At 24.7% G+C, this 12,724-nt stretch overlaps 2 protein-coding genes across 11 annotated transcripts in view; one reads left to right on the top strand and one right to left on the bottom strand.

Annotated features, from left to right (window-relative positions):
- The first annotated feature begins 665 nt into the window (after nt 1-665).
- Nucleotides 666-4,268, top strand: LOC113553980. The gene is made up of 7 exons (XM_026957596.1): nt 666-828; nt 927-1,133; nt 1,197-1,351; nt 1,412-1,577; nt 1,692-1,886; nt 1,962-2,155; nt 3,878-4,268. The coding sequence occupies exons 1-7, from the start codon at nt 739-741 to the stop codon at nt 4,110-4,112; spliced, it is 1,242 nt and encodes a 413-aa protein (XP_026813397.1). The 5' UTR covers nt 666-738; the 3' UTR covers nt 4,113-4,268.
- A 1,657-nt stretch (nt 4,269-5,925) lies between these two features.
- LOC113553267 (aquaporin-like) overlaps nt 5,926-12,724 on the bottom strand; it is a 40,113-nt gene continuing 33,314 nt past the window's right edge. For 2 of the 10 annotated variants that reach the window (XM_026956498.1, XM_026956499.1), the window contains 5 exons: nt 7,734-7,930; nt 7,523-7,666; nt 7,234-7,452; nt 6,461-6,541; nt 5,936-6,380 (listed from right to left, as the gene is read on the bottom strand). In XM_026956498.1, coding sequence (XP_026812299.1) covers nt 6,285-6,380; nt 6,461-6,541; nt 7,234-7,452; nt 7,523-7,666; nt 7,734-7,930 — 737 coding nt within the window. In that variant the 3' untranslated portion in view covers nt 5,936-6,284. Of the gene's footprint in view, nt 6,381-6,460; nt 6,542-7,233; nt 7,453-7,522; nt 7,667-7,733; nt 7,931-7,992; nt 8,142-12,246; nt 12,332-12,724 lie in introns of those variants that run through there. The other 8 variants (XM_026956502.1, XM_026956501.1, XM_026956503.1 and 5 more) reach the window with 7 other exon arrangements.

Below are 12,724 nucleotides of genomic sequence, written 5' to 3'. Positions count from 1 at the left end.
TGCTAAATAATTATATTGTCACAAAAAAAAAAACAATAATAGTAATAATACAATAATTTACAATGATATATTGACATTTGCCATTTAGTATGCTTGATTAAAATTAAAAAGAAGTACAGTACCTTTAATATAACAGCAGAAATAAAAATTGATCTATATTATTTTAATTATATTTAGTAAACATTTTTGAAATATAGCGTTTTTGTAAGCATTGTTTTTTAGGACAATTTTAAAAATTTATATTATATACTTTGCTCAAAATATATTCATTTTAAATATTTTAATGTCTGATCATTTTTAAGTTATTAAAATCAAAAACTGGTTTTCATATATGAGGAATTCAATAATTATATTTTTTAATATAGTAAGTTTAGGATCGGTTGTTTAAAAAATGAATTATTGTGTATAATCAAACCTTTGTTCCAGTCATTATGCATACATTTTGCTACTAATACATAATACATAGTACATACTACATAGTATTTGGTGCAATTGGTGCATAATACTTTGTGATGTCATAAAAAAAAGTAGTTTTATTTTGATCACATAACAGAAGCTATATGGTTGTCTTCTTGATTGTATTTAACTGCTTGAGTGTATACGGATGTGCGTCAGTCCCCACGCTGACATAAGTCGTATAAACAAAAATGTATTCGTAATTGACGAATGGGTCTCGTACTCGGGAATATTTCAGCTTCAGTTTAATCATATGCATCCTGTAGTCAAGAACACTGCACCATGACGTCTGGATCTAAAAACATAGATTTGTTCTTTTTGCAATCTATGATTGACAAAATCGAACCTGGAGTGAAAATTAATTCATACGAAGTGAGCAATTCATATTAATTCATATGAAATTAATTGTATAATATTATAAAGTACGTTTATTAATATTGGATTCGATCGAATAACGGTGAATTTTACAGATAGCGTTAGGATCAAAACGAGGTGATAATTACACATCAATGTTGTACAGAATTCAACTAAATGGTGACAACGGATGGTCAAAATCTCTGTTCTACAAGTGTTTGCCCGAAAACAGACAGGCGAGAAATACGTATAAATCCGAAATACTGTTTAATAATGAAGTAACATTCTATACAAAATCGTTTACAGCATTGATGAAATATCAAGTCCGTATAATAAAGTATAATTTAATATTTATTTTTATCGTGAGGCTTACAATAATGCTTTAGGAGCACAAAAAATTGGTTGAAACTTTTAATAGTGTACCGAAATGTTATTTGGCCCAAAGTGATATCGTCATATTAGAAGATATGCGATGCAAAGGATTCACTATGTTAGACAGAATGAAGGGTCTAGATTTTAATCACTGTAGAGCTATACTAAGGTAGGTAAAGCTTTGGTGGAAATATGATTTAATGTTTGAGTTGGCGTGATGTTTTTATAGAGTTTTGGGAAAATTCCACGGGTTATCATTATCTATGAAAGTCGATGAACCGGAAAAGTTTAAAGAATGCATTTCGGGTGCAATAAATGAAGTATACTACAAGAGTGAAAACGAATTGTGGTACAAAGGATATTACAGACGAGCTGCAGAGAACGCAGAGAAAATGGTAAATATAATACATATTGATATCCTTAATATACTTAATTATTATCCTAAGTCAATAATCGTATAATATAATATTAACAATATAATATTCGTGGTATTTTTTTATTTCTTATAGCTGGAGTCTGAATTGACTGAAGATGAAAAACCAAAATATTTGGATAAATTTCGAAAATTTGTCAACCACGAATCGTTCTTTGGGTATATGGTGGGACTGGTGTCGCCAAAAGAATCGTTAGCTGTGCTTTGTCACGGTGACTGTTGGACCAACAATTTTTTGTTTCAGTACGCTCAAGACGGAAGTATATCTGAAGTAATAAGACGTAACATTATTTATAAACCAAAAAACAATTGCAAATTATAATAATTTTTATCATCAATTTTCAAGGTGTCTATTGTAGACTTTCAGTTGGCTAGGTATGGCTCTCCCGCATTGGACTTGGTCAGTCTTTTGTATTGCTGCACTAGCGTAGAGTTAAGAAAACAGTATTTACCTGAACTGTTGGAAGAATATTATGATTCAATTGTCAATATCTTAACGCAAACAGACTGCTTGAATCATTATCCAGATATTCGACAAAAGTAAGTATGACATTTTTTTTATTTTTTTTATTCAGGACTGAATTATTTAAAATAACTAGGTGGGTGCAATAATTGTATAGAAAAAAATCTTAATAATTTAAAATTAAAATTAATTGTGTAAAATATATCGACGACAATTATAAGTTTTTCTCGAAGAAATATAATTATTCAATAATGATACAGGTATATACTTACTAAATAAACGAATCAAACATTCTTCTATAAACTATAATTAATGCATGACATTTACATAGCACCTATAATTTATTGCATTTGATTTAATTTTAATATATTGTTGGCTTACGCTGTTAGTGATAATTTTTTTAAAATATTTAATAATGTAAATTTATTAATGTCAATAAAAATTAATATTTCTTTATTTTTCATCTCAATAATACTGGACCGTTTTCAATAAATCATAAAAATATATCAATCCATGAAACTCATATGATGTTTATAGCTTATTAAGCTTATCATAAAGTTAATTCGTTTTAATTGTGTTTATACTTAGCTATTATATATTTATATATTAAAACTGAAACAAAAATAAAAATGATTGAAAGATAAATAAATTTTAACTCGTGTGCAGTTAAGTAATATAATAGTCAATAAGTACTTGTATATTGTATAATATTATTATGAATCAGAAAAATAGGTATGTGTTAGCCGTTGGGCTATGAGCTTTTAAAATATGAATATAATTTCATATCATAAACACTCAGATTTTCATTCAGAATCAATCGTTAATTTAGTTTCTATGTTCATATTTTCTGGTAAATCACTGTAATTCTTAAAATTCTTTAATGGGTATTTATAATATAATAGAAAATGTTATATTAATTTGTCTTCTTGTGTTGGGAATAAAAGGTACCTACTATATTTTTCTATTACAATGAAACCTCCTTCAACGGACACCTCAAATAGCTGACATTTTTTTAAGAACGAGGACATTTTCACTACTTTTTTATAGGAAAACTTCTAAATAACGGGCAATATTATGGCATTTTAAATTTTGATTTTAATTATTTATATCATAAAATTGCAAATTATCGCATTAATATACAAAATGACTTCGTGTCAAAATATACGAAACAATCTAAAGTAACTGATTTTTTTAATATAAGTATGTTAGTTTTAATTTTTATATTATCAATTTTTTTTATGTTTTTATTACCAATTGAATTTTTAAAAATACATAAAAATAAATTAAATGCATTATGTAGGTATCTATATGTATAAATAACTTTAAATAAATAAATAATTTTTTTATTATAATTTCAATTTTTTTATTTCTCCCTCTAAATACTGGACACCTCCAAAGTGTCCGGTATTTAGAGGTATCACTGTACTAGCAAAATGTTTCAATATTGTCCAATTGTTTATATGGTCCGTTTGTCGCTGCGGAAATAAGCCAATTTGAAAGTGTTCAGAAAATAACTAAGTATTAAAGTTTATTGACTTTGTTCTAAAAATTTGAGATTGACCCCACATGATAACTTCTCGGTTCTCGAGTTGAAATATTCAACGAATCGTGTATAGTCGTTACTACCTCCTATACCTAACTACTATAGATAAAGTAGGTACACTATTCTGAAATTAATATCTACCATTTTTAATTAAAATTGGATTAATATTATTGTTATTAAATAATTTTTAATTGTTGCTTGTTTTTTTATAAACAAATAAATGAATGTATTGGTAATTTGGTTATATTATCTACAGGTTATACGAAGAGGTGCGTGAATACAACGTGTTCGGTCTAGGAGTAGCACTAGATATGATACCGATCATTACATGTGACTCGGAGCTGGCCCCTGACATGTATACCGAAGATACGATCAACATAGACGACGAACCCAGTAAAGAACCTTATCCCGTCATGACTACGAGCAACTTATGCCGCCAAATGATTGCTGATTTGGTTAAAGAACTCGTGGATAACGGATGTTTAACATAATGGGTTTATAGGCTAGTTAACATCATGTATGACTGTCATTATTTTGTCGTTTATTTATATATATATATTAAGTATAGCCGTGGATATTATATGAAACATGAGGTTTTGCTGTTTATTTTTTTAAATTTGTAATTCTTATAATTGTATTCTATTATATTATCATTGTCATTTAATAATAGGTAGTATACAATATCTACGTAATAATTATTATTGTGTTTTACGGATTTTGTGTTAATTTAAATTTTATATTAATATTAAAATAATTAAACGATAAAAAAATATATCGTTTTATGGTGCTGTCGTTTTATAGCAAAATCATAATATAAATTTAACAATGTTAACAATATTATACCCTGCTATCATCAAACTTTTAATTTGTGATAAAAAAAAAAAAATGTTTAACAAGTAAAAATTTTATCATTTTTAATGGATAAATTTTAATTTTAATTTCAAACAATAGTTAAATTATCACATTTTTTCCTTAACCATTGAAACTACCCAACTGTAGAATTTTGGATTTTAACATAGCTTAGACATTGGAGTACTAAAAGTATTATAATGAACACTAAAAAATCATCTATTTAATTTATTAGTACAATGTAGGTAGGTACTTCAAATTTAAATACAATTATACAAATATAAAATACAATCTTTTTTTTAAACCATTAATTTATTTTAAAAATATAACCTTTTACTTTAAATAGATACCCAATTAAATGTTTAAAAAACAAAAAAATGTATACATAATAGTTATAAAAATAACTGTTATGTTAGTCTGTAAAGTACTGTTTTAGGTATCTTTTTCAGATAATAAAAAAATTAATTTGAGTGGACGGAATACAATTTTAAATCAAGTTTTCTGTCAAACGATTCATAACAATATCCAGTTTGCTCATATTTTTAAAAATAACAATCATCAGATCTTAACAATATTAAATGCTACCTATTACTTATTAGTGTATATGGAAACTATTTTGCACACTTCATTTTGACTCAAAAACTAATTTTGTATTTTCTAAAAATTATTTTAAATATCTAATTATCTGTTGACAGTTACCTTAGTTAATTTCGGATTAAATGTATCACAGCTAGGTTTATCGGGATAAGTGAGCATATACACATTATTTGATTGTTGCAAATCATTATATATAAATGACTATAGTTAATTTTTTTGTTATTTTCAATAAATACCTATTAATTATTATACGGTCAGAATAGATAATATGTATAGCACAATAATTAAAAAATTAGACAGACGGTAACCAATATTATATTGCTGACATTTGTGATAAGAAAAAAATATTTAAATAATTAATAATATACATCACAGAAGTATTTTATAGATATTTAAACATAGATTTCCCAGAAAAAAAATAATAAAGTATAAAAAATAAACTATGTATTACAATTACTAGGTATATTATAATATATTATAGGTAAATATTACATGCATAAATACATAATACATACACTATTATGTGTATTTTAGTACAAAATTATAATAGATAAGGCTAGGCACCATTCATATAACATAATCACTTATTAAGCTGAGACACAATTAATATTAATATTGGATATCATCGAATATGATGATATTTAACATTTATATTGTTATAAAACTTAATTGTTAGATTGTCATGTTGTTTTTCATGTGTATTTTATATTTATTATTAAAATAATCCACATTATAAATACATAAAAAATAATTTTATTATGCACTTAAAATAAAAATATAATATATAGTATTCATTATAAATATATAATACATGTAATCATTGTTATGTATTACTGTATAAAAATGAATAAAATTATTGCCAATATATAAATATCAGTTAATTTTACTTAAATAAATCTACATAATACTGTTAGTAAACAACACTGTAGATAGCTTGATGTATATAGTATACATAGCTTATGTATAAAGAAAACTCATATACAGTAGGAAAAAAAATCTAGTAGAATTAAATCAAACAGTTAAAAGACTAAATAATTTGATGGAGATAAAAAAATAATTAAGTAGATAATTAATCATAGAGATGAATGTATCATAAAGAATATTTCAGAACACATTTTATACTGACTTCAGCATGTAATGTAAAAGAAGTACAACGGAACTGAATTTGAGCGCTGTCATATATGTGATACTAAGTCTATTAAAAAAACAATATCACTTTATTTTTCTCGTTCTTCATTATCTAATGCCATAAAAATATATTTGTAGAAAAGTGTTGATGTTATTGTTCCGGAGAATGGACCAACCCAGTATATCTAAAGACAAAATAGATAATTGAACACATTTGTATACATCAATATTCAAAAGTTATACTTATTACAATGTTAAAACTTACCCAATGCATATTCCATGAATTGTTGTAAATTGCTGGTGCTAATGACCGTGCTGGGTTCAAACTATTTCCAGTGAAGGGGCCCTAGAAAAAAAATTCAAATATAGTAAAAATTAATAGGCAATTAAAAATATAAAAGAGTTTTTTATTTCTAACTGTGAGGTAATACAATTCATATTTTATGCTTTCTATTATTTGTAATAAATAATAATTTAAATCTCAAGATACTTTATTTTCTTTTTTTAACAAAAATTTATTAAAAAAAACTCATTTACAATTCTTAAAAATATCCTTTAAAATAAGTTTATAGCAAAAAACACTAAATATTAAATAAAATGTATATCAGATTGTAAAAAGTTAATAATTAACTGTTTGAAGACAATTTACAAAATATTTAATCTAGTGATATTCTTATAGATTTTTGATTATATTGTGCTTTATTTAAGTTAAAATAATATAAAATACATTCTCATAAATCTGTGTTATACCTACACTTTATTACCTAATAACCCAATCATTAATAAATTATTTACATTTTGTGTCACTATACCACATTACCACAAGAGTATATATTTAATAATATTTTAATACAGAGAGTCATTAATTACATATAAAAATTTGTATGTACAGTATCTACCAAATAAATGATAATATAATAGTAGCAATAGAAACAATTTTAGGTAAAATATTTCTATATTAAATAATTATCTTTTTATCCTGAAGTCGTTAACTGAATACTTTTAACAAACTAATAATCACATATTAAAATTACTTACAACAACAACTGATGTCAGGAATATCATAACTAAAAATTTCAGAGAACCACAATCTCCATTACCACTTTTAGGATCCCAAACAGCACATACTAGAAGTATTAAAACTCCAGTTGTTATAGCTTCAATTAAAAGGGCTTGCCATGTAGTTAATCCAACAACTGGGCTTGTTACACAAACTCCAGAATCTGATGAATTCAATATATTATAAGGTGAAATAGCCTATAAAATAATAAAAACAAAAATTCCATCTTCCTTTTGACTACTTGAATTATTCAATTTAGATTCTTACCACTAACACTCCATAACCGATGATTGCTCCTAAAAACTCAGCAGTGAAATAAACAATAGATGTTAATATTGGTAATTTACCGAGCAATAATGCACACAATGTAACACACGGATTTATATGACAGTCACTGATGCGACCAATAATCTGAATTAAGTGAAAAATTAAAATTAGTAAACAATATATTACAAGTATATATTTATAGGATACTTACAACAATAGTAACAGCTACAATTCCAGCAAATGCAATAGCACCACTGTATTGACCAAGTTCACCGCCTGGATATTTAGGAACTAATCCCATACAACCAAAGAACATTAAAAATGCAGTACCAAACAGTTCAGCTAAGAATATTGATACAAGTTTCTGCCATGGCTGACGTTCATATAATTGGTTCTGTTCAGCCGTACCTGAAAGAAGTAACACATCAATGAGTTTTGTTTTGTTGTTAAATAAACATACCATAGTGTACCTTGATTTATTAAAGGCACAGTATCAAAAGTTAAATAATTCATTTAAATGTTGAACACTAAATAAATACTTCAATAAGTTGTATTTAAAAACTTATTAAATAAAGTCGCGACTGTTTTGGTTAAGTTTATTTAATATGAGCCTATAAAAGTCAACTATGACTAGATAATGTTAAAAAAAAATATACTACCTATTATAGTTGAAGGTATAATTATTAAGGTTAAATAGGTAGTTAGATTAAAAATATTTAGTTAGGAAAAAATTCAAATTGCATGTAAGCATTTTCTTATTTCTTATTTAATAAATTATTACCTAACTATACATCATACTATTCATACTAAATATATATAATAATAAATCAAGTATAGTTTATAGGTATACTATAAACTGTATAGGTATAATAAATAACTAAAATCTAAGTAGGTATGGACTTTGAGTATAAAATGATCACAACTTGGTGAAAAGAAAAAGAGGGAGTCTTCAGCTGCTTATAGTTCTTATCATTAGTGGTTGATATTACCTAATACCTATATTATTTTAAAATAGAAAACGATTATAAGACACTGAAGTAACCAACCTTAGTATGCGCATAATAGAACAAAATTAAATTTATTGTGGACACTGGCTACTGAGTACATCATACATAGTACCTACCTATTTAGTTTCTAATGATAAGTACTTAATGTCTATACACTATACTACTATACTATTATAGTTACTTATATTATGGTAATATAATTCCATCACACGGATTTATATAGTTCTATTACAATAACATTATACTGACATACTGTTAATAGTAACGTTTATAATACACAAATAACTAAATAAGTATTTATTATTTAGTATATTACAAAAAAAAATTGTATGCTAAATACGCATCGACAATTGACAAATCAGTCGAATCACTCAACGTTATCATCAGTTATCTTATCAATAAATTTTAAAACAACGGCGGGTATTTGTTTTGGAAATTGGTCAAATATATAATAAATAATATAAGAATTCGAGGAGTATATTTTTATGGTGACTAAACAATACTATAATTAATATAATACTATTACTTTTTATTATATTATGATTTCTTGTGTATTTATTCTGACGTTGTCTTCCATGAATTATATTAAATACAAATACAAAATTGCATTAATAATATTTTTTTTAGTCTTATGGTTTATTAATTTCACCATAATTCGACACAGCGAAATCGTGGATTTCGTCAGATAATATTTTAATAGATCCTAAACAATATATTACATTATACATTACTGAAAAATATTCGGAAGCCGTAGGGCATAAGTATGAAGTTGCTCGACTATAACGCACGCATCAATACGTTTTACAAACGAAAACTATACCTCAGACGTAGGTACGTCAATAGGTACGCCATCTAAATATTGAAATAACCAATCTACCGTAATAACAACCACCAACTATTAAGTGGACAAAAACAAAAGAGAAATTTTTGAATTGCTTCGCATCGTCGGAGCACGATAATAATATTCATTATTATGTATTTGTCGTGTACTCAATATTATTAGGCAAAACAACGTGATGATTAAAATGTACCAACAATCTATTAATATAAGGACTATTAATATTATAATTTAAAATTAATAATAATTGTCAATAAATAAACATGAAATTATCAAATGTCATTATGTCAATATAATATAGTACTATTAAAAATATATTTTATAGTTAATACTTAATACTAATTAAGTAAAACAGTCAATTCTAGACTTTACCTCTGAAGACTTCTCTTGAAATCCAAACTCTCTGCCCAATATACTCACCATATAATATAATAAATAAATAATACGATTTGTGTCAAAAAAATTATACATAGTATTCAGTTATGAGGTTCTAAAAAATCCTCAAATACTAAATAATCGGAATAGGGAACTAATATTTTGCGGGGTAGGTATTCCTGTGTGACTCTATTTTGTTCACCTAAGTTTTAAATACATATAACTCATATAACACTTCTCCAAATTTCAAATTTTATAATTTTAAAAATTCTTCGAAAAATATTTTGCTTTAGAGTATGAAATTTAAAATGTATGCCGTCGTTCAAAAAAGTAAAACTTAAAAAAATATAACGATAAAAAAAATGCTATTTTATTTCAGTTGGAAATGATGTAAGAGAAAAATATATTCAAAAATGTTAATATATTTTAAAGTAATGAGTTTGGTTTGATAAAAGGATCATTCAGTACAAAGACAAAATTACAATTTACAGTTAAAATATTAAATTATATTCTCTACAATTTATTAAAATCAAATATTCACATATTTCACACACAAGACGGAACGCGTACTAATTAGTTCTTATACTCTGTTTAGGGACTAGTAAAGGAACATACTGTAGCTCGACAAAAATTTTCTGTGCATCCCTAGGCGAAACCCTGTTATAGTAAACCCGGTTTAGCCGGGTATCACGTGATAGAATAAAGAGAAATAACAATATCTCTATAGTATCAATTAACAATAATATGGAAATTAATATTATACCATGATAATTTAAAAATTTATCGAGTTTTTAAAATGATACACAAGACAATCAGGCGTGGATCCAGGGGTGAAAGGGGACATGCCCCCCCCGTAAATATGTTCTAGAACCGCGCCTGAAGACAATATCATAATATAAATTATGTTTTTCGTTTAGCTATATTATTATCATTATTAAATATTACCTAATCAATTGAATTTAATACCAATAAAATATCTTTTTAATAAAATTTTAATATATTTTTTCTCTTTGTATACGTGTCGAAATAAGGTCATATTTTTCAATATTAAACCGTCTTTTTTTTATCGTTTAACGCTAACACTGTAGGCAAACATATACCATATGTGACATAATATAACATATAATTATATTATTCAGAAGTTTTTGGTATCTTGTTATACATTTTACTTTTTTCTAACTATTATTTTAGTTACCATTCTACCAATACAAAGAAATTTATTATTTGTTTCTTTTAAATAAAGATAAGCATTACTATACATGAAATAAAATTAATAAAATATAAAATTTAACAATTAAATGAACAGGAGGTATACTAAAAAAATATGTTTAAAAGATCGATATCAAAATTTTAAAGCTACATCTTAAGTTTATATAAAATAAAATATGATGAATAATAATTTTAAAAACGTCTATGTACAATTTATTTTTATTTAAAGAAGGGGTAAATACATTAGAATTATTTCTAGATAAAAAATATTGGTTTTAAAATACATATATAATATAATATGAATTAATCAATTATTAATATAATTTTTTCTAATTTATATGTATATATTATAAATACAAAATTTTTCATAAATGTCTTATTTATTTAAACTTAAAAAATACATTATTTTAGTCTATTTTAATACATGTATGGATACATTTATGTTTATACTAAAACTGCGAAGTGTATAATACTTAATGACAATTCATTTAATTGTATTATATACTTAAAAAGTTAAAAGTATATAGATAGCATCAATCAGTAGTTATCAATAAAATACACTAAATACAGTACTAACCAAAAATGGAAATTACATAATATTATAGGAGCTTTTGAAATATATTTACTCATTGTACCCTATATATTGCATATACATCGTATTACCTATTATATAATTATTTTAAAAGGTAAAAAAAAAATTCAATCGCAAAATGGATTGAATTTCCAAGTTTATTTTTTTATTTCATTTAAATAATACTTTCTATTTAGACTAACAATAACTTAATTTTTGTTGTAATATAATGCACTTTAAAGTTTGGAGTAAATAAATGAGTCCTATGGACATGTCCCATAACAACAAACTTCTAATAAAACTTAATTGTATTATGTACTTTGGTATTTTAAAAAAAAAGAATATAAAAATGTAAACGTTTATATTAAATTTATTTGTATATAATAAAATAAAGGTACTCAATGTAGGTCAAAGATTTTCGACCAGAAAATAGTGAAATCGTAACGCTAAATTAATGAAACTTCGAAATAAATATAAGTACTGTTATATTTACAACTAGTAAACAATGTAACTGTATAAAAAATATTATAATACAAGTAATAATAATAAAACATATTTTTTTTAATGCATATATAGGTATACATTTATATTTTTAGAAAAAAATTAATTCGTGATAAGTTTTGTACTTTTTAATATCTATAAATAATATATTTTATGTTAAATTAAAATAAAACATTTTATTTTGACTATCTACCTAATTAAATGTGAGAATATAGTGATATACCTGTTTTATGTTGATAAAACGAATAACTATTGATATGTTTGTGATTTGTTAGTTCAACTAGATCTTCCATTTTAATTAACATGCATTAATGAAATTATATAATATAATTAAAAACTTATAATTTATTAGTTATTTTACAATTGTTATATATACTATGTAACAATAATGTATACTATTTTAATTTAGTTTAATAACTTGTTAGTGATACATATCCGGCACAAATAGAATAACACTATTAAATAGTTAGAAAAATATGATACCCGTTACCCAATAGATACAAGCTTGTATAATCCCCACCCGTAAAAAGCCAAAAGTAATATAATTGCTGTAAATATTAACTTCATGCAGTCAATTGTTCAAAGCAAATACATTTGTCAGCTGTTAGTTTTTTCATTACATAATACAACGAATAAATTATTTTTAAACTATACTAAGCGCCAATAATGGTAAATATTTTTAAATGTATCTACCTACCTAT

Source organism: Rhopalosiphum maidis, chromosome 2, assembly GCF_003676215.2.
Source record: "Rhopalosiphum maidis isolate BTI-1 chromosome 2, ASM367621v3, whole genome shotgun sequence".
NCBI lineage: Eukaryota > Metazoa > Arthropoda > Insecta > Hemiptera > Aphididae > Rhopalosiphum > Rhopalosiphum maidis.
This window is presented reverse-complemented; position numbering and strand designations above follow the sequence as displayed.